At 39.1% G+C, this 22,880-nt stretch overlaps 1 protein-coding gene across 1 annotated transcript in view; it reads right to left on the bottom strand.

The window, feature by feature from the left end:
- LOC149256198 (aspartate--tRNA ligase 1, cytoplasmic-like) overlaps positions 1 to 21,803 on the bottom strand; it is a 75,450-nt gene extending 53,647 nt beyond the window's left edge. The window contains exons 1-3 of the mRNA XM_089460677.1: positions 20,737 to 21,803; positions 16,392 to 16,502; positions 15,896 to 16,009 (exon numbers count right to left, since the gene is read on the bottom strand). Of these exons, the coding sequence (XP_089316803.1) occupies positions 15,896 to 16,009; positions 16,392 to 16,502; positions 20,737 to 21,357 (846 nt within the window). The 5' untranslated portion in view covers positions 21,358 to 21,803. The remainder of the gene's footprint in view (positions 1 to 15,895; positions 16,010 to 16,391; positions 16,503 to 20,736) is intronic.
- Positions 21,804 to 22,880: the final 1,077 nt, after the last annotated feature.

Raw genomic sequence — 22,880 nt, 5'->3', positions numbered from 1 at the left:
TGTGCAAATTACATAGTAAATCACACTCCTACTAAGGTTTTAAAGAATATCACTCCAGAAGAAGCATGGAGCTCAATTAAACCAGATGTAAGTCACTTTCGTGTTTTTGGAAGTGAAGCATGGGCCCATATTCTAGATGAGAAACATAAAGCCTTAGAACCTAAGAGTGAAAAATGTTATTTTTTTGGATATTCTGAAGATGTCAAAGGATATAGACTTCTTCCACCTAAATCCAAAAATGTTATCATTAGAAGAGATGTAAAGTTTGTTGAAAATATATCGACCTACGAACCTAGTTCGGCGGATGTGCCACCTCTCTCTATCCCTTCTACTTTTGAAAATATTTCTTTTTCAGATGATGATAGCGAGGATGGCAATCCTCCCCCACCTTCTCATGATCCTCCTTCAACGCCTCAGCTTCCAAAATGGGTTCGTGCTACACGGGATGAAGCAAGTGCTCTTGCAGGTGATCCTACAAATCAACGACGTACATGTTCTCAGTTCGATAGAGCCTCTTTTTTACTGGCTCAAGGTTCAGGCCATCCAAATTGGGACGCAGCTATGAATGAAGAATATTGTTCATTATAGGCAAAATGATACATGGGATCTTGTTCCTCTTCCAAAGGGACGAAAACTTGTTAGATGCAAATGGGTTTACAGAACCAAGTTTGGACCAGATGGAAAAGTTGATAAACATAAAGCTCATTTTGTTGCTAAGGGTTTTTAACAAGTTGAAGGCATTGACTATACTGAAACCTTCTCCCTTGATGCCAAAATGAACTCTATATGCCTTGTTCTTTCCCTTGCTGCCTCTTTCAAATGGGAAGTCCATCAGATGGATGTTAAATCTGCCTTCTTGCATGGGGACTTGCATGAAGAAATCTATATGGAACAACCTCCTGGCTTTATACAAACAGACTCCAACCTTGTATGTCGGCTTAAGAAATCCCTTTATGGTCTCAAGCAAGCCCCTCGAGCTTGGAATGCCAAAATGGATAGCTTTCTTTTAGATACTGGCTTTTCTAGGTGTCATTCTGACAATACTGTCTACACCAAGAAAGTGGGTAAGTCTTTTATCATTCTTGTTCTTTATGTCGATGATCTTATCCTTACTGGTAGTGATCCCAACCTTATAAACTATGTGAAGTCCAGCCTTAAAAAGTAGTTTGAAATGGCAGACTTAGGAAACTTGCATTATTTTCTTGGTCTTCAAGTCTTGCAATCCAAGGAAGGTATTTCCCTTTCCCATTCCAAGTATGTCTGTGATCTTCTACGCCACTTTCACATGGAAGACTGTAAGCCAGCCCCTTCTCCCTTTCAGTCTAGAGCCAAACTTTCAGTCACTTGTACTTCCCCTGATGTTGATGTTACCTTAAATGGTCAACTTGTAGGAAAAATTTTGTATCTGACCCATACTTGTCCTAACCTTTCCTTTGTTGTTGGCCTTATTGCTCGATTTATGCAAACCCCACATGAAAATCATTGGAAAGCAGCTAAAAGAATACTTCATTATGTTCGAGGTACAGTTCAGTTTGGGATTCATTACAGTGCAGAAGCATCTCCTCTATTGGTTGGTTTCACTGATTCCAATTGGGCTGGTGACCCTAATGATCAGAAGTCTACTACAAGTTATGTCCTCACTCTTGGTTCTAGACATATTACATGCGCTTGCAAGAAAAAAAGTGCCATTTCTCTTTCTTCAACAAAAGCAGAGTATCGTGGCATCGTAGAAGCTAGTAAGGAAGCCTTGTGGCTTCATCAGATCCTGTCAAAGTTTGGCTTTCAGCAGCAGCATCCGACTACACTTTGGTGGGATAATAAAAGTGCCATTCAACTATGCAAAGATCCAATCCAACATGAGCGCAGCAAACACATTGAACTACACATGCACTTCATCAGAAAGCTCATCCATGATCATGTTCAACTGAAGATCAAATTGCGGACATCTTTACAAAGGCTCTCACCGAGGCGAAGTTTACTAAACTTCGATTTATGGTTGGAGTTGTCACTAAGGGGGGATAGGCTCTAATGCATCCTTCCTTCTCCTATTGTGTCATATCTGTACATCCTTCAATCCTATCCCAAGTTGTTCTTAAGGGGGGATGTTAGGATATTCCAACACATAGGAAATAGTTAAGTATATCTTGGACTAGTGTAGAGTTAGGTAAAGTGTGTTTCTTTACTATGTAATTTTGTAACTTACAATCTGACGATCACGATATGTTCTAGACATGAAGTGATCTGACAATTCATTCTCTCCCCGATATTACCGACACTTGATCTATGGCTTAACACCCGATTGGTCCATGATCTCTATTTAAAAAGCATGGAGGGTCATTTGTAAGGCGACCGTTCATGAGAGAAGCTTATGTAAATTTTCTTTGTTTTACATTAATAAATTGCTTAAAGTGGTCGCGTTGGCTCAGGCCGTGCACTGCTTCTCTCTTTGAGGGTTTTAACCACGTCAAGAATACTGGTGTAGTGATTTGTGATCTGTTTGTGAGCGATGTACCTTGGAGTTCTATCTAAGGAACTTACCCTGTAAATTCCTACATAATGAAGACTCCCTACAATCCCATAGTGAGAGAGGAGTCTCTCAACTTAACATTAAGCAGAGATGCAGTATGGGGTAAGGAACATAGAGCACATCCCATGACAGGTTTTTTTTTCAAACATACTTTTTTGGAGAAAAACCTGGTTGATGTCAACCCATGTAAACCCAAACCCACTTGGAGAAATGAGAGAAGAGTTAAGCAGCAATTACAAAAAGACCAAACAAGTTTCTATTCTCAAACTCCATTTTCAATGCGACAAGGCTTGGGTTGGGATAAAAATCACATCTAACCACCTCCCATCCTGCATTAATTCGCCGTAAAGCTAAAGGAAGGAGGCCCCCCACTTCCCCGCATCGGGGGAGGATCTTTATTAGTGATATTGATTTCGGTTGGCTAATTGCATAGATAAAGAGAAGGTTCGATTGGGCATAAATCAAAGTAGGCATACATACATAAATACAAGGAATAAGAAAATGCGTAATTACGTCATTCGAGATATGTCATTTTGCGCATCCCCCAAATGGCCAAATTAGGCTATTTCTTAGGTCCCCAGCTCCAGGGCCAGCTTGGGCGTTTAAAGTAGCCGTAAAACGGTCGAGCACCTAAAGGTCCTTTAAACGGCATCAGAAAGCAGTTGGGAAAGTGAATAAAATAGAGATTCAGATGCTGCCGTAATGACATATATAATGAGAGTGATTTCCTAAGGAGCTTGCTCTCTGTTTCAGTTCCGGGGCAGGACACCGGTGGAGCTTAAAAAAAACTCTCCATTCAAATTCAATCCACATTGGTTGAAGAATGAGGGTTTCAAAAAATTGATTGCCAAAGAATGTAACCTTTATGATCAACAAAAATAAGGAAAGCAATTTCATAGTTGCATGAAAATATTAAAAAGCACAAGATCACTACAACAATTTGGACAAAACAAAGGTCTCTCCAAAAACAACAAACGTTAATAGAAGTAGAGGATTTGTTACAAATAGCATATAAGGAGATAGAGAAGAACAATCTCTCAAATGAAGCTACCAATCTAATAGAGAATCTAGAAGGAGAACGAAACAAAATCCTAGCATGGAAAGAGGCGTCTTCGAGACAAAAAAAAAAAAGAAGCATAAGCACGGATGAAGGAGGGCGAAAAATGTACCAAACTTTTTTCCATTGTCAAACTCAGGCAAGAAAGGCATAGAACACCACATGGAAGATCATTGATAAGCAAGGAGATGCCCACTCCATGCACGAGATCTTAAAGGTTGCTCTAGAGTATTGCAAAATCATCTTCAAGGACCTAGGGAAACAACTTATCCTTAAAATACAAAAAATCATTTGCCTTTACCATCTTTCAATTTTGAAAGAATAAAATGATTATTTGAAAGTTCCCTTTTACTAAAGAACTAGAAGAAGTTCCCTAGGCTAGATTGTTGGCCCACAAGCATTTTCAATAGTTTCTATAACCTAATAATAGCGAAGGAGATTTTGTATGCCATAGAGGAGTTTAGAGTCTCTAGGAAAGTCTTTGGACTACTAAACACCACCTTTATTATCACTGTCCTTAAGACTGAAAATCCCATCTCCTTTGAATCCTATGAGCTTATGTCCCTATCCAACACCACTTACAACTATTTTGCTTAATCCATTGCCTACCATTAAACCCACTCTTTCAAGGCTAATCTTTAAAGAAAAAATTGTTCTCCTAGAAGCAACACAACGACACTATGTAAGAGGGGTGGCCAAAGCGATGTTACACTCCATTAAAATCAAAAAATCCCCTCACTAATCAGTAAGCTAGAACTCTCCAAGACCTTTGACGGAGTAGGCTGGCCATTCCTCAAACTCTTAATGATTCACCTAAGATTTAACACCCTCAATACAGGCATTGATGACTACTTTCCAAACATGATTTATGTAGTTGGGTAAATGGTTCACCCACTACTTTATTTTTTGTCGAGTGAGTTGAAACAAGGGTGCCCATTGTCACCTCTAACATTTTAGAGAAATGTGGAAGCTCTAAGCAAAATCAACATGAATTTGAAGGAAGCAACCAAGCTTAAAGGAATTCAAATCTCAAGGGAGGTTAATATTTCTCACTTCTTATTTGCATATGACGTGCTTTTATTTGGAGCTAGAAGCTGCATAGAAGAAAGAGATTTGCGACAAAGCTTAAACCTACACTATACTGCCACAAGGATGGAGGTCGACCTTTAAAATTCCACATTGACCTTCTTTCAATTAGCAAATATCATTTAGGGAAGAAATTCTCATCCAAGCCTTTCATCCCTCAGAAAGTAAACTGGCACTAAGCATAGAACATACCATAAATTAACATGGTATCAGAGCTAAGGTGAAGACAAAGCCCAAGCAAGAGCAAGAGAAATCACCGAAGGTTGTTGAAGCAATCTTAAAAGCTTCATGGGGTCCTCATCACACTTCCCCGCTGAAGACAAGCTCCGTGAGAAGTCTGACTATCACGGATGGAAGATGTCTCTCGATCTAACATTGGAAGAGCAGGAAGTGTTGGACCATGTGAGAGGCAGAATCGTTGAGCCTCCATCAAATGCATCTATTGCTACCAGGAACAAGTGGACCAGGGGAGAAGTCAAAGCAAAGAAGATCATCCGGGACTCTATCGACAAGCGCTTGGTGGCCTACATTTCTGAACTGACCACCTCCAAGGAAATCTACAATAGACTGGTAAGCCTATTTAAAGTTAGTGATTCAAATCAAGTTTTGTTCCTTAGAAATAAGCTTAAGGAAATTAAAAAGGGCAAAGATGAGAGTATGCAAACCTACTACTTAAGGATCACCGCGATCAAGAATGATCTCCTATCGATTGGGGAAGTCGTTCCTGACAGGGAACTGACCATCACAACTTTCGGAGGGCTCCCATCTGAATGGTATATATTCAGAACTACTCTTCTCAACAATAATGTAATCCCAGGATTTGAGGAACTAATGGCGAGATGCATTCAAGAAGAAACAAGGATGGAAGAGCAGGAAATGCTTGCACTTAGAGGCAATCCCGCTGCATTCTCCTCTCATGCTAAAAGTAGAAATAATTCTGGGGCAAAATCTAAGGGAAAAGTCAGACCGAAAGGTGGAAGGAAATGTAGATGTTACATTTCCAACAAAATTGGCCACTATGCGAGGGAGTGCCCTGATAGAAAAGACACATCTAATGACGATGATCAAAATCACTCCCGAGGCAATTCCAACAACAATCAAAGGAAGGGCAAGTTCAATGGCAAAGGAAAGAGGAATGACGGAAATCAGGTAAATAGTCAACCCTCCAAGAAGGCAACAAACTCCAAGTATGAATCTAACGTTGTTAACAATAAGCAAGAGGAATATTATCTACCAGCGGCCCTCTCTACTACTACTCCCCCGGACTCGTTGGGAAATTGGCTTATTGATAGTGGTGCCTCAAGGCACTTCACTAGTTACAAAGAAGCTCTCTCTAAGAGAAGGAGACGAACCTGGAAATTGTTCTTGGGGAAAACTCCAAATATCCCGTGAAAGGCGTAGGGAATGTCTCTCTTCAATTGAATCAGGGTAATACAATTCACTTGCAAGAAGCCCTATATGTACCTGATCTCAAAAAGAACCTGGTATCCCTTTCGACAATGGAAAACAAAGGCTACAAGGTGACCTTCATTGATGGCAAGGTACTTGTATGGAAAAAGAATTTCAAATATGGTTTCACTCTTGGTTTTCGGGTTCTCTTTATATCATGTCGGAGGAAGTCCGTTGGGTGTCATAACTTGTGACACATCTCCTCAATACAAACTATGGCACCGAAGTTTTGCCCACCTTCATTATAAAGCTCTACCCGATGTGAGACAAATGGTGACCGGGATGCCCGAGTTCAAATTAGAGCAAGAAGGTGTATGTCCTAGATGTGTCGAAGGAAAGCTAAAAAGGGGACCATTCCCCTCAAGCCATAGCAAGACCTCTGATATATTGCAGTCGGTTCACTCCGACATATTTGGTATGATGCTTGTGAATTCTTTAGGAGGATATTTATATTACCTCACTTTTACAGATGATTATTCTCGCAAGACTTGGATATACTTCTTGAAAAAAGAAGGATGAAGTGTTCTCCTGGTTTCGTCACTTCAAAGCCTTGATCGAGAATCAAACAGAAAAGAAGATCAAGATCTTAAGGACTAGTAATGGGACTGAGTATGAATCCAATGAGTTTCGTGACTTTTGCAAAGAGACTAGCATTAAGAGGGAGACTACAACACCATATACTCCTGAGTAGAATGGTGTGGCAGAAAGGATGAATCGTACGATTGTGGAAGTTGTCCGTGCTATGCTCCATGATCAAGGACTTCCAAAGTTTTTATGGGTCGAAGCTGCGAATACCGTCGTATATGTTCAAAATCGATGCCCTCATCAAGCATTGGGTTCCAAGACTCCCGAAGAAATGTTCACTAGTAAGAAACCTGACATATCTCATTTTAGAATTTTTGGAAGTCCTGTATATTTTCATGTGCCGAAAGAGAAAAGGAATAAATTGGGTGCATCTGGAAAGAAAGGAATCTCCGTGGACTATAGCGAAAATACCAAGGGCTATAGAATCTATGTGGTTGGTCAAAGGGATGTCGAGATGAGCCATGATGTCACCTTTGATGAAGATATGGCTCATAGCAAAGTTGACAATCTTCCTTTACTAAGGAAATCTGGTGAAGTTGACACCAGGAAACCAGAGGAAAAGGAAGATGAGACGATGGCCGATGTAGAAGAACCTATGGATCCTATTGATCCCCCTCTGCAGGAACCTTCCTCTTCTAGGAAGAGGCCTTCATGGCTCAGGAGAACACTTGATGATGTCGAAGGACACATTACACCCAAAGGAACTTTCCGTGAAAGTAAAAAGTCGGCCAAGTATCAGGGATACTTAACCATCATGAGCACGATCATTCAAAATGAGCCTTCATCGTTCACAGAAGTTGTCAAGCATCAAGTATGGAAGGATGTTATGGCTGAGGAATATGAGTCCATCATGAAGAATGGTGTCTGGGATGTGGTCCCCAGACCCCAGGACAAAGCAGTTGTCACTTCGAAATGGCTTTACAAGATAAAGCATGGAGCTGATGGAAGTGTTGAAAAGTATAAGGCTCGTTTTTTCGCTTGTGGCTTCTCTCAAAAGAAAGGTATAGACTATGACAAGATGTTTGCACCTATTGCTCGATATACCACCATCCACTCGATCATAGCCTTGTTGCTTCACAAGGATGGAATCTACATCAGATGGATGTCAAGACCGCGTTCTTGCACGGTTCAATCAAAGAGGAAGTCTATGTGGAACAACCCGAAGGATTTGAGATTCATGATCGAGAATCTCACGTGTGCAGATTGAAGAAAGCCCTCTATGGGCTTAAGCAAGCACCCCAAGGTTGAAGATGGTAAACGTATGAGAGGATCGATAGCTACTTGATGAAGTTGGGATTCACTAGGAGTGAAGTCCACCCTAACCTTTACTTTAAGCCCATGACTACCCCAATGGAACTTGACTTCAAGAAGTTAAGTGGTAGTGTTGCCAGACCTATTTTACAAAATGCTACCGAGTATTGTCAACTCATCAGAGCATTGATGTTCTTGGTGAACTCTCGTCCAGATATATGTTTTGCAGTCAACACGTTGAGTCAACATATGGTTGAGCCTCATCGCACACATTGGATTGGTGCCAAGAATCTGTTGAGATATCTTCATGGCAGAATCACTCATGGGTTGAGATACACTGCCCGAGATGTGAGACTACATGGATATACCGATGTTGATTGGGCAGGCAGTGTGGTGGACCGAAAGAGCACTTCCGGGTGTTGTTTCTCTTTGGGATCTGCCTCAATATCCTAGATGAGCAAGAAGCAAAGGTCAGTGACTTTAAGCACCGCTGAGGCAGAGTACATTGTTGGGAGTATGGCCTCTTGTGAGGTGATCTAGTTGCGAAAGCTCTTCAGTGAGTTGTTTGGATTTACATTGGATACTACCGTGGTCCTGTGTGATAACCAGAACGGGATTCATTTATCAGAGAATCTTGTATTTCATGATCGCTCCAAGAATATCGATATCAAGTACCACTATATCCGGGATATGGTGCAGCGGGGAGCAATAAGGCTCCAACATATCGGTACAGATGAGCAGGTCACCGAAATTTTGACGAAGCCCCTAGGAAAGGTCAAATTCTTGACTTTCGGAGAACGGCTTGGTGTCGTTGAGAGACCCTCTTATGAGGGTCGTGCATGATGCATACATTGAGCTCTGGGAGCTCCAGGGGGCTTGGGGTACTTCTTGTAGCGACATGCGACCACATGGCGACTCACCCTCCCCTAGTGGTGTGTTATGTACAAGGTGAAAGGTTCAACCTTCCCCTGTGATACCCCATGGCGAATTTTTAGGGACAGGATGATTAGTTCTCCTATCGAGGCATCCTACCCATACAATCTAGGACTCATGGGAAGTACCTCTCATCTAATCAATGAGCAAGGAAATGGGGTTAGGGTCCATAGTAGTACTATCGATGGATGCATCATTGTATCTATTGTACTCCCTATGCTAAGATGACCTCCATTGGTCTGGGATCAATGAAACTAGTCTAGGATCAGTGAGAGTGGTATGACACACTCTCTGAGACTGACTTCGGGTCAGTGGAGGATGGTATGATACATCCTTAATCATTTCTTCTTCTTCATAGTTCAGCAGAGCATAGACGAGTAGTGCAGGGCAGTGCATTTGATGGCTGAGATAGTACCGACAGTCAGATGAATTAACAGATGGAGTTCTCCCTAGTTGAGAGAGAGTGTTAAAATTGGCAACTAGGGCCAAACTCCATGTGGGTCATCTTATTTATGGCAGGCTAATATTTTTCCTTGATTCCTCTCATCGAGAGGTGTAGGATTGATCTAACGATCATCCAATTCCAACAAGTATTTATGGAGATATGAATTTATTTGTATTTACTTGACAAATTGTCAAGGTCGGCCAGCAGCGAAATGTGTGGCATACATGCCTAGCATATCATATAAATACAAGTGAGGTTGAGTCATTATTCACTCATCTCATCTCTCACACATTCTTCTCTCCTTAACTGATTAGGTTTACACAAGGAAGAGAAGCTCACACGTGGGAAGAAGGAGGACGCAGAAGGGCAAGGAAGGAGGACGCAGGAGGACACAAAAGTTGTAGCAAGTCGCTTTGCACAGCGTTGACTTTTCAGAAGTGCGATTTTGGTGTGGCAGCCTCTCCTAGGAAGACCGCAATTTTTGGCACACAAACCAAGGCAATCTGACCTCTGGTTTGACCAGCGTTGACTGCCCTAGTTTGGGGCAGCAGGTTGACTTCAGTTGACTGCAATTTGACTGTGTTTTGGGGTTGTTTATGGGCTGCTTCTTGTTGTTGGAGGACTGGACGACTAGGAAATTGACCAAGCATATTGAAGGTCAATTTCATCTTGTTTGACCAGATTTGACTTTGCTGGTTAGGGTTTGTTGTTGTTGTCATAAAATTACAGATTTATGTATTTGTACTATTTCTATCTGCTGAACTATTGAAGACTAAAGAAGAATTGATCAAAGGGTTTCCCCACATTGGGGTTTGTCCCTGGCTAGCCGCCACATCTAGTGTCTCTTGTCTTGGCCTGTTTTCAGTCGATCTATTAATGTTCTATCAGCATTTTTACTTTATGTTTATGTGATTGCTAAACAGTAGCTAATAAGAAGAAATCGAAGTAAACTGCACTAAGCATAAAACATACCATAAATTAACAAGGTTCGAGAGCAAGATGTGCCAAAAACAACATATCGATGCCACTATGAGCACTTGAGTTTTTGGGCTAGCAAATGCTCCTACCACACTCCAGTCTTGTATGAACAACATCTTCAAAAAGTAGCTAAGAAAATTCTTACTAGTATTTTTTGACGACCTCCTCATATACAATAAGGCATGGGAAGACCATTAAACGCATCTAGACGAAATTTTGGGCATGATGACATAACAGTCACTCTATGCTAAGGCATCAAATGAGAATTCAAGATGACGTTAATTCTTTATTTGGGACATATAATCAATGAGCAAGGAGTGCAGATACATCAAGAGAAGATTCGAGCAATATTAGATTTGGCCTAACCCCAAGAATTTGATAAGGCAATGAGAATTTTTCAGAATTTGCAACTACTAGTGACGTTTGTCAAAGGATTCTCACATCTCAATGCATCGCTAACAGATTTGACCAAGAAAGGAGCATTCAGGTGGACAGAAGAATCAAACAAGACATTAAATAAGCTCAAGGAGGTAATGAGCTCATGTCCAATATTGGCACTTCCCAATTCTGGTTAACCCTTTGAATTAGAATGTGATGCATCAAGAGAAGGAATAAGAGAAGTACTAATGCATAAGGGACATTCAATCACATTCAAAAGTCGAAAGCTCCAAGATTCCAAGAGACTTTACTCCATATATGTCAAAGATATGCTCGCTATTATGCACCCCTCAGCAAAGTCCAAACAATACTTGTTGGGAAACAGGTTCGTGGTCAAGATAGACCACAACAACTTATGACATTTCTTGGAGCAAAAAGACCTAAATGAGAGACAACATAAGTGGGAGGTAAGATTCAAGCTTATGATTTTGATATTAAATATGTAAAGGTTAAAAAGAATGTTGTGACCGATGCCCTCTCCAGAAAACTAGCAACACATTCCTTCATAGAGCTCATAGAAGGCTAGAAGGCTCTTCACGTGGTGGAATACTCCAAAAACAAGTTTGCTTATGCCCGGATGGACGAACTCATTCAAGATGATAGGTACAAGATAATCAATGATATTATTTTCTATAAAGACAGGATATATTTGGTCCCTAAATCCATGCTTAAGGAGAAAATCTTGAAGGCTAGCAGGACATCAGGGATTCTTCAAAACTTATCCACTGATCAGTGAACGGTTTTCATGGAAAGGTCTCAATAATGAGGTATTAAAATACATCAAGGAATGTGTAACATGTTAACAAAATAAGGTCGTGCACACACATCTTGTAGGTTTGCTCCAACCTCTACCAATTCGAGAGCAAAAAATGAGAAAGCATCTTGATGGACTTCATCTCAGGACTACCCAAAGCACAAGGCAAAAATTGCATCTACACAATGATTGATAGGTTTACTAAATTTGCACATTTTTTTCCATTCCAACTAATTACTCAACCAAGTAGGTAGCAGAGTTATATAGTTTGTGATCAAGATAATAGATTTATGGGTGCATTTTGGCAAAAACTCTTCAGGCTAGTGGGAACAAAATTAACCCCTAGCACTAGCTACCACCCACAAACAAATGGTCAGACTGAGATCATGAACAAGTGTATTGAGGGATACTTCCGTAACTATGTGATTGGTCAGCAAAAAGCATTAATCAAATGGTTGTACCTTAGGGGACATTGTTACAACACTTATCATTTGTCTATTGGGATGACACCTTTGAAAGCACTATATGGGTATGACGCATTGTCTTTTGTTGACATGGTTTTTGGAGATAGTAAAGCCCCATTAGCTGAAGACTAGATACAAGAAAGTCAAGACATTCTCGGGTTACTCAAAGAAAACATGCAGGCTGCCCAAAATCAACAAAAGATGTATGCAGACCAACACCAAACAGAACATAGGTTTGAGGTAGGAAACCTTGTTTTCTTGAGAATGCAACCATACAAGCAATCTACACTGAAGAAAAGCAGTGCAGAAAAGCTGAAACCAAGATTTTATGGACCTTACAAAGTTCTCCGGAAGGTTGATGAAGTGGTGTATGAACTAGAACTGCCAGAGAAGAGTAGAATTCATAACGTCTTCCTTGTATCCTGCCTCAAGAAGGCAGTCGGGCAGCAAGTTACTACTTCTATTGAACTGGCCCCTTTGGATGTAGAGGGACAATTGGGACTAATCCCAAAAGCAATCACAGCAGTACGAGAAAAGAAACTAAGGGGCAGAGTAATTCCAGAGTAACTTATTAGATGGAAATACCTACAAGAAGAAGACACCACATGGGAAGGAGAACAAATTTTACAGCACCCAAATTTACAATTGCTTCAGGGCAAGCAATTTTAGGAAGGGGGGACTGTAATGTCCTCTCGAAATTGATGTGTTGAAGAGGACGAAATAGCGTATCTGACCCCATAGGCTATAGTCTTGATAAAGAGGTAAACCGTAAAACCCAATTTTTCCAATGGTGGGGCAACATTGTGCAAAAGTTGGGTTGACTGGGGCAAAAACACCCAAAATTGGGGGTTGCACTCACAACCCCTCACATTTGGGAGCCCGTGGAGAAATCTATAAATAGAAGAGAGTTGAAATCAATTTGGCATCATCAATTGTAGATCAAAAACATCTGTTTTCTTGAGTTGTGGCTCTGAGGGTTCTAAGAAAGATTCCATCCTAGTTAGTAAATTTACTTTTTTATCTTTTCCAGTCAGTTCTGCAAAACAGGGAAATCATCTATCTGAAGACAACGAATTCTGTGATGGGAAATCTGAGGCAAGACAAATAGGAGTCATCTAAGGCTAGACAAAGTCTCTGAAGTAGGCTGAAATTCCTCTGAGGCAAAAGGAGGACATTCCTGAGCTAGTCGAAAATCTTCAGAAGCTAGCAGGCGGAAACTTCTGTGGCACCCGAAAATCCTCTGGCAAACAAGCCAAATCTTCTGTGGCAGGCAGGAGCCTGAAACCCCTCTGAGGCTGAACTTATTTAAAAATTTCCGAAGGCAGACCAGCATCATTCTTCCTGAAACAGTCCGAGAGTTTCTGAGCATAAATAGAAGTCATTCAAGTAGAAAATTGAACTTTCCTAGGGATTTTTGATGGTCTGGTTAGACATGGCAGACCCGCAACTCCCTGCGACAACACAATGACCCTGAGACAGTTTTGAAAGAGTTCTGAGTTGATTTCGGAGGCAGATTTAAGACAAAGTTCGATCATCCTTTCAAACAGCTAGCTCACCATCCTGAGGTAATTCGGCCCTAAAGTCCAGTGGAACTCTATTAATTCCATGTAGCAAAATCTTTTTTCCTATATAATACTACATAAGCACCCACGGGGATTTGAACCGGTGATCTATCGCAAGGAGTGCCTTAACAGTACACCCATTCACCGTCAATCCAAAACCTCGTGGGCATTCCATGTAGCAAAATTAGGGTTTCATTCCTAAGACTATTCAGACATTTTGCAAGACATTACCAGTTGCATAGTCTGCAGATCAGTGTAATGTATCTCAGATCATTTAGGGTACAATTGTTTATTGATCAAGCTCTGTTGAATTTGGAGTTTATAATGGGACTGTTGCTAAATCTGTGGATTTGTTGAATCATGGTATTGTGTTGAAAGGAATATTGTTGATGAGAGGACAGTGCTATTTATTGGATTTTATATTGCTCATTCATATGGTGTGTTAATGAATTATTTTCTTCATTGTTGAACCAAGCAAAAGAAATTTTGTTGTAAAACCCTAATTATTTAAGAAAGAAACCTAAGGCAAAATTTCTTTAGGACACCGCTACACCTCCCTTTTGAAGTCAAGGACATCTCATATAGTACAATAAACCTTGTAATCCATTTGAAGACAAACAACTATTCTTATGAAGAGTGGTTGTGGCTATTTTAAAAATTGAGAAGAAAATCATCTTTTAGTATAAAATAAAATTCCATGGGTGGAAGATTAACCTTGATCAAGAGTGTGATAGAAACTTCCCCACTCTCAATGTCTTACATCCCAAAAGGAGGAATTATGGATTAGATACGGAAAGTAGTGTTCAAATACATATGGGCAATTAGTAAGCATGAGGAGATTTGCACTGCCAAAGAAGGATGGGGCCTTAGGGAATCCAACAAAACCAGAAATCTCTACAAGTTCACCACACGGTTTCCTTGACCGTGCATTAAAAGCGATACCACTCAAACTGACCAGGTTAATCCTGATCATCATAAACTCTAACCATATTTCTTTTGAATATGGATTAGGTGCAGTGCAGAAATAAAGGCCGCACTATTTTTGATGAGTTTGGTAGGAGAAGGGTTGAGAAATTTATATATTTATGGGGATTCCAAATTGGTCATTAAGTGGATGCAAGGATCCAAAAATCAAAGAAGCATTCAATTACAAAGACTCTTCACTTCTGTCTCATTCCATCACATCTACAGAGAGTAGAACCAAGAGGCAGACACCAAATCCAGGCAGCAACCAGGAACTTCACAGAAGTAAAGGCTGCCACTATTTCGATGACTTTGACAAGAGAAGAAGGGTTTAGAAGTTTATATATTCCAAATTGGTCATCCAGTTGATGCAGGGGTCCAAAAGTCAGAGGAGCCTTCAATTACAAGAAAGTACTTTAAAATGAAATATAGCATAAAATAGTAAGCCATCAACATCAATAAACACAAAAAATTTATGATGGACATAGCAACTCTAAGTATAGATTACGTGCTTGAGATGTAACATGAGGTTACAAGCTTGAGCTGTGGCCATGAGATTCAAAGAACCTCAAATCTTTTTAGGTTCACTGAATTTAAACCTCAAGGTTGAAGTTTGGAGAACCTTGTGATATAGATCACATCTATAGTGAGTACAACCAAGAGGTGGACACCATATCAAGCAGGCATGTAGAAGAGAACCTGGTTCTCTGCAACTCAAAGTTTCAACAGATAGTAGGGAGGAAACACTTCCACCAAGGCATATCAACTTCTGATATGAAATCTCTTCCGGCATTGAATGCAAACGTAGACGAACATTTTTTGCTGATATCAGTTTGTGGATTCTCCTACCTTGAAAACAGAGCAGCCCTCAAGATGCCCATGTTCTCTTCTTTTTTACAGGTTGAAACACCTTTGTAAATGCTGATTGATTCCTCTGCATGTGGAAAGGCACTTCCAGATAGGAAACCTGCCTGTTATCCGGATTGAGCCTAAATGGCCGAGATCTTGCATCTAATCCTCTGAGATAAATAAAAGGTTTTCAATTTTTTTCTTTGGAAATTTCTTTGGAAAAAAAAAAAAGATAGCTTGCCATCTTCTCAAACTTTACACTAGAGTAATAAGATATTTACTATCTCGCTCATCTTCCAGAATGGCTGTGTCTAAAATTTTCCAACATTTTACAATTACGCAAGGCAATAATAACAAAAATATGTATTAAAAGAAAAAGGATGTTTCTTAACGAGAAAACTATATTAGTAATCAATTCTGCCTCAATGCATAAGAATATGGATAACACCACAAATGAAACAGAATGACTATGACTGCCACATTAACAAGAAAATTTCTTTTTAAGATTTAAATATGTTTCAAATATCATAAAAGTCGCAGAGATAAAGATTTACCATTGAAACATAAGACTGAACACGAAAGATCCCCTGATTAGCAGGTGTGCGTAAGTCAAGAACTCTGTGATTCAGTCGAGTGTCCTGACCCACTCTCACAACATGTTCTCCGGTCTGCAGTTACTACCATAACAAACAGTGTAAATTTATCTTATATGTATTCACAAAAAGAAAAAGAAAAAAGAATTATGTGACCTGAACTTCACCTAGAAATGTATAACAACAAATTATTATTGTGTCATTCTGACATTTGCCAACTGTGATAATCAAAATAAAATGAAGAGAAAGATCTGTTAATATTTGCCACCATTTCAGAGAGAGATACTTCAAGTTATACATGTGAATAAGCACATTTCCAAGAATCAGGGAGATTAGAGGAAGCAAGGCAAATAGTGACATTGGCAAGAAATTCCCAAATAATGTAGATAATCATACTTCATATTAGAAAAATGCTAACGAGATCAAATGCAAACAGAGTGTCTTATAGAAACCAAACCTGCTCTGCTTTCTCAAAATCCTTTTCACTGCGAGCAGCATCTTCAAGATTGATGGGCAAAGTTGGTTGAGATTTGCTGACACAGTACACTTTCCTGACATGAATTTCCACCTGAATTCAGAAGCCCACGTGCATGAGAGCTACATAGATTTTAAGAGCTTTAGATTCCTAAAGTCTCAAAATTTCCACATTTTTCAGTGTAAGTGAAAGTAGAATTTGCGGTTTTCATATTGTTGATTAATCCTTAAACTTGAAACACAACAAAATAAGACACAGAATATAGTTGCAATAATCACATACAAAAGACAATAAGATGAAAGATATAGAAGATACCCTTGTATTAAGAGACTCCTATCTCGTTACATAGACTTTCAATAATAAAAACCCTAACTACTTGTGGTCCCATCACTAATGGGTACCAACTACCTAGTAGGCCTACTAAAGTGGACCCTTTTACATTAATTAACTATCCATTACAACCCAGTAGGCCTTATAAATTGGACCTTTTCACATTAATTAACTATCAGATATCCACTACTATCCAACGGGCCTTATTCAAAAAGAATAGCCACATACAACAATTAACTAACTTGCATTTTGCCTAAAGCGGGGAGAATAGGTAAGACCTTACCATGCCCTCCCCCTTCAAAAGCAATGTTGTCATCAAGGCTACGATGACGAAATTGCTGCAGAATCGCGTTTGATTCCCATGTAGAATCCTTGGGTGGCATGTCTTTCCACCTAAGTAATGTGACACGTCCTCCCCCACCGCTGTCACGCATTTCACGTGTCCAACATGAGTTTGACTCATGTCCTATTCCCAGGACACGAGTTTCACTAGTGTCAAACATGAGCCCTACTAGTGTCCTGAAATTTAAACATGTGTCCAATGAAAAAACATCTTAAAATTGATTTATTGCCTCATTTTCACACAATTCAATCACAGGTTTGGAGCTCTCAAAAGTTTTGGAGTGCATCTAAGGGTGATTAAGCAATGTTAGAAGGGATTCCAACTGTTGAGAAGTGGATTTGTACATGCCCTACTAATGCTATGCAATTAACGGTAATATTAAATTCTTAAAGTAAGAGGATGAAAATGAAAGATAAAGGAGGATGTCAAATTAAATTTTTAGCATTACCATTAATTGACTTGGGATGTTTGAGAGTGGTTCTGACTTCATTGGATATCATATGGAGAAAGTAAACTTTTCGTTCCCACTCAAAATCTAGCAAACTTAACAATTTTTAGGATCTTAGGACGGGGGATTGCAATGGTTTCAATGGTGTCTGTCATGTGTGAGGTAGCATTTAATTACGAGGACCAAGCCCTCTATGTACCTTGATGTTGGTGGCATTGATTGTTGAACTCCTCTCATGACCCTAGTAAAAATGTACTCATCACTCAAACAGAATCTCGAATTGAAATTTTAATCCTTTTCTATCTTATCTATGTTAAGCTTTTTCTATAATATGATAATACGTAGTACAAGTTATTTGTTGTAGCAAGATATTTTTTGGACTCTACAGGCCATTTAGGGCCTCCTTGTTGATGCACTATTGGTTCAGAGATGGATTGCACTCGGCTATTTTGGTTATATGTATTAGTTGGATGATTGAATTTTATCATCATCATGTATTATGTTTTATATATTTCATATTTTACGTGTAATTCACTAATTTGTTATATTTTCAATATATGTTCTGGAGGGTCCTCATATCACATGTCAAATACTCATATTTTTGTGTCCTCCATGTCTCGTGTACTCGTGTTATGTGACATAGCCTTCCACTAAACCATTCATTGATCATGTGAAATTGATGCTTTGGTATCCAATATTGCTTCCAATTGAAGCCCAATGGACCCCTTTTCCATCAAGTTCTAGTAAGCCATTTTCCACCTTGCACTTTGATCCCACAACCTTGGTTAGACAAGACACATGAAATATTGGATGAATCTTGGAGAGGGATAGAAGAACCAATTTGTAAGCCACATGTCCAATGCATTGAATGTTCTAATGGGGTCCATAGAATTTTGTTGCTAATTTCTAAAGTGTTTTGTCTTTGAGTGATGTTTGTTTATAGGGATACAAGTGTAGAAGCATCTAATCCCCCACTGCAAAATAACATTTTGAGAAATATTGATCCTCTTGTTGCTTCATTCTATTTTGAGCCATAATCAAATTATCCTTTAAAATGCAAAGAATGGCTTCTCTGATGTGGAGTGTGTGATCCATTGCCTAAACCTTGGAAGTGCTTAGAAAATATGAAGTGAGTGACAATGGATTTGGCCATTAAAAAACTTCATATGGGGTCATTTTGGTAGCTCCCTGTAGAATTTCCATGAAATTCTGATTTGCTAATATGAGATCTCTGAAATAAAATTTCTTCTCACATAAACACAAAATTTCTCTACTAGATGCAGCAGAATAGGAACAGAAATAAAATACAGTCACACAATTCAAGACAATTTTTTTACTACGGAACCCAATTGGGAAAACCCTCTGCTTGATGAGAATTTTATTGATAGGAAAACTGACCAATAGATCTCTTACAAAATAATTGTTTCAATCTGAAAGAACACTTGTTTTCCTGCTTGTTCTAAGCTTGAAACCCTTGCAAGATTGTTGATCTATGCTGCCCTCTACCGACCTGTGCACAAGTTTCTCTTGCACACTCTTCCTCACACAAGCTCCACGCACAAACTTGTACTTCTTATTGCTTGGTCTCACCAACTCGTGCTCACCAAAACAATGATTAAACTTGTGCCTTAGTTCCTCCTTTTAAAGGCAATTCGAATTGTTAAAATTAGTGAATTTCTAATTAAGGAATTGACCTGGAGCTTTTCTAGTTAACAAAAGTCAACAGGTTACAGAACTAGTTAACTGGATCCTCCTAAATTTTAGGAGGCTAACTCCACTTAAGCTTTCACTTCTGTGGAATTCCTCAACAGTGTTGTAAGTGGAAAGTTGTTATCAGGTTTATTTGAAGGACCGTTAAGCCCACTCAGGTTTAATTAAAAATAGCCATTTTCAAATATTAAACCTAATCATTCTGACCTTTAATTTGTGTTTTATTCTACTTACAGATGGTGGCATGGCACAGCTCTTTCAATATTTCTTCAAAGCAAAACTAGTTAACTAGATCTGCACAAAAGAGGAAATTACCTTCCTTTATTTATCAGCATAGCTACCAGATATGGAAGTTTGGCCATATCCTAAACCTTTCTGACGTGTTGAACCAGTCCAGACCAAACCTCTGAAGCTTCAGCCTTAAAAACACAAAAGGAACATTAAAGCCCCACTGCTCCCAATGTCATACTTTTAAATATTTTTTTGTTTATTTTATGTATTTTCTTGTGATTATTTGAAATTTGCAGTAATATGTATAATTTTCAGTATAGTTTTATATGTTTCATATTTCCCAACCTTAACAAAAAAAGATTTGGAATATAGAGCTTTTCCAAACCTTTCCCTGCCAACAATTTCAATATGTTTTTCTGCGATTATATGAATTTCTCAGTAATACGTATAATTTAGTCTGGAGTACAATTTATGTGTTCCATATTTTCCAAGTCCTGAGGGTTAGATCAATCAGTTGAACCATCAACCCGATACATATTGCTGACACGGAGGCGAGAGGTCACACAGGTTAAAACCTAGTAAAATCAGGGTTACCAGCAGCTATCGTGGCTGCCAGTTGAGCGACCCAACATCTAGATGTCGAGGGAAAAGGAAAGGATTCCAAAAATTTTCCTTGACCAAAAAAAGGAATTCCCTAATTTTCAACCTGTACCAAAAACAAAAACAAAAAACAAAAAATCGAAGCCCAAACTTGAGAGAACCTTGCCCTGTCAAAACTTACCAAAATTTTCAAACAAGGTCACTATCTCTATCAATGCATCCGTTGGGCTGTGGTCTAGCAGCAAGTTGGGGCGCTTACGGTAATGATGGCCCAGGTTCAAGTCTCAACATCGCTAGACACGCTACAGACTCGTTGTATTCAAGACTAGGTGCAAGTCCTAGAAAAAAATGACGGCCCATGAATGTGACTAGGCTTGGTAATCGCGGATCAGTCACATAACCGTCATGGTGGAAAAAAAATGTTAATGTTTATCGATGTGAGGCCTTTGTTTAACTCGCTATAATATGCAATACAAAAATCTGAAAACTTAAATTGTAAGGCAGATTGTGATTTTAAACATTTAATCCACAAATTCCTGATTCTCGATGCTGTATATATTAGCTTTTCGTTTGCACAAAAAAGGGAATCCAATTTGACAAAGTTACACGATGCCCATCTATGCAAAGTAAATACAGTACCGTAGCGGAAAAGTAAGAAACTAAACCTGTTGAGATGCGCCTGTAATGGCAATATTAGGCACGATCACGATTCCTTCCACATCAACAATGGACTCTTTGCTCAAGCCGGTTACAAATTTAACCATTCCTTTGCTTACAACCCCAGGACTTACATTCAACACACACTGTACAGTATACCCTGCCTCTCTCACCACCAAAAACGCCATTTTACTACTAACTCCTCTGACAGCATGTGCACGACCTCTCACCAATACCTGCTGGTCTTTAAGTTCATGGGTTAAGGAGCCTACCCTGGTCCATTTCCGGCCGCTAATTTCTTTCGATTGAACGGCTTCTAATGGCAAATCGCCGTAGTTTCCAACCAAAGGGTCGGATTCCTCCACGACTGCTGCAGCAGCCGCCGCCGCGGCCATCTGACGCTTTTGCAACCTTTCTGCCTTCGCAGCTTCCTTCTTTGCAGCTTTTTTGCTCAAAGACTTCTCATCTTGAGGATTCGAGACATTTTCGGCGGATTCGGCTTCTTTCAAATCATATTCAGTGCCTTCTGCGCCAATAGTAATGCTTTCGACGCCATTTTTTATGTTTTCAAAGGCGCTCCCTTCTGCGCTTTGAGAAGGATTGCTCTTTTCTGTACCCTCCGACGCCATTTCTAGCGTTATTAACCTTCCAGGTGACGCAGCAGCAGCAATGGTATCATACAAAACCCACACCGGAAATTTCACAATCCAGAATCACCTTTTATAAATATATCGGAACGGAAGCCCTTAAATGAATTACAAAAAATTCAATTCTCCTTTCAATACTATATAATTCTTTTAAAACATTAACCCCTTTTATAAAAGCGTTTGATGCTTTTTAAAACAGTTTCATATATATATACATATATATGCCGCAACCTTAGATCTGATTGATCGCAAATCGCAAAACTGTAATATCGCTTGACTAACACCCGTTCCACAATGCGATGCGATGGTTATTGGAGATCGCAGATCGCAATTTCAACTGTGGACTTCACAAATCGCACTTTTCACTTTTGCCTTTGATTCTCCAAATCTGCGATGCGATATAGGAACTCGACCTCCTTTAAAATTGTTCTATAACTGATGGCATCCGAATAATCCAATGTGATGGTCTTACTGGACCCGATGGATCATAAAACAATCAAAATACATTATAAATCCGTTCCAAAGTTGTGAAGGGGTTTATTTCACAATTTTTCTTTAATCCGTTCCAAAGTTTTGAAAGGGTTTATTTCACAATTTATTTATTTTTTTTTTTTGATGAATTTCATATGCACAGGCTCAACTATTTCAGATTTGTTGAATTGAATTATTTTATCTACCTAGATATTTCTACCTAATTTAACTTATTTCTATAAATAAGAATAATAATAATATTATTATTAAATTAATAAATAATAATTTGACTATTAATATTTTTATATTAATATCAAGATTATATTACTAATACCTAGGAATTGATATTCATCATAAGCTCAACTGGAACCATAGCATTGAGAAAAGGATTAATGGGGGGTGGAAAGTTTACTATGGTCTTGAAAATAATTGTAAAATTGCAAACCTTGTAATGTGGGATAAAAAGAAGTTCCTCTTTGAAACTTTAGTCACTCCTGTTATCTTATATGGCTGTGAGGTTTGGGGTTGCAGCATCTTCAGAGAATCATGGAGAAAGATTGAGAAAATCCAGAAGCGTTTTATAACTTATAACCTGAAAATTAAAAGTAATACACCCTATCCTATTCTCCTTATAGAAGCAGGTCTTTCCCCTATTGAGAGCCTAGCTATGCTTAGGTTTCTGTTGTACAAGCACAAAATCAGTAACATAAACGATCATAGACTTCCTAAGCTAGCTTTAAATTCTAGCCAAAACCACCTAAGGCTCAATCGAGGGTGGCATAAAGACACAAGGGCCTGGTTAAACTATTGGGAGATCAACGAAAATGATGCATTGCAAAACATAAATAACATTAAAGATATTGTTACTTCTAAGTTCAAAGAAAAAATGTGGTGTGAGAAAGACTTAGCGGCTAAAAGAAAATTAAGTTATTATAAGAAGGTCATCAACCCCACCCTAGAAGATCAAAAGTATCTCTCTATTTTAACTAGCTCAAAGAGGAAAATTAATATAGCAAAGATTAGAACGAATTCTC

Source organism: Pinus tabuliformis, chromosome 7, assembly GCF_031772625.1.
Source record: "Pinus tabuliformis cultivar Carrire ecotype Pingquan chromosome 7, CPIR1, whole genome shotgun sequence".
NCBI lineage: Eukaryota > Viridiplantae > Streptophyta > Pinopsida > Pinales > Pinaceae > Pinus > Pinus tabuliformis.
This window is presented reverse-complemented; position numbering and strand designations above follow the sequence as displayed.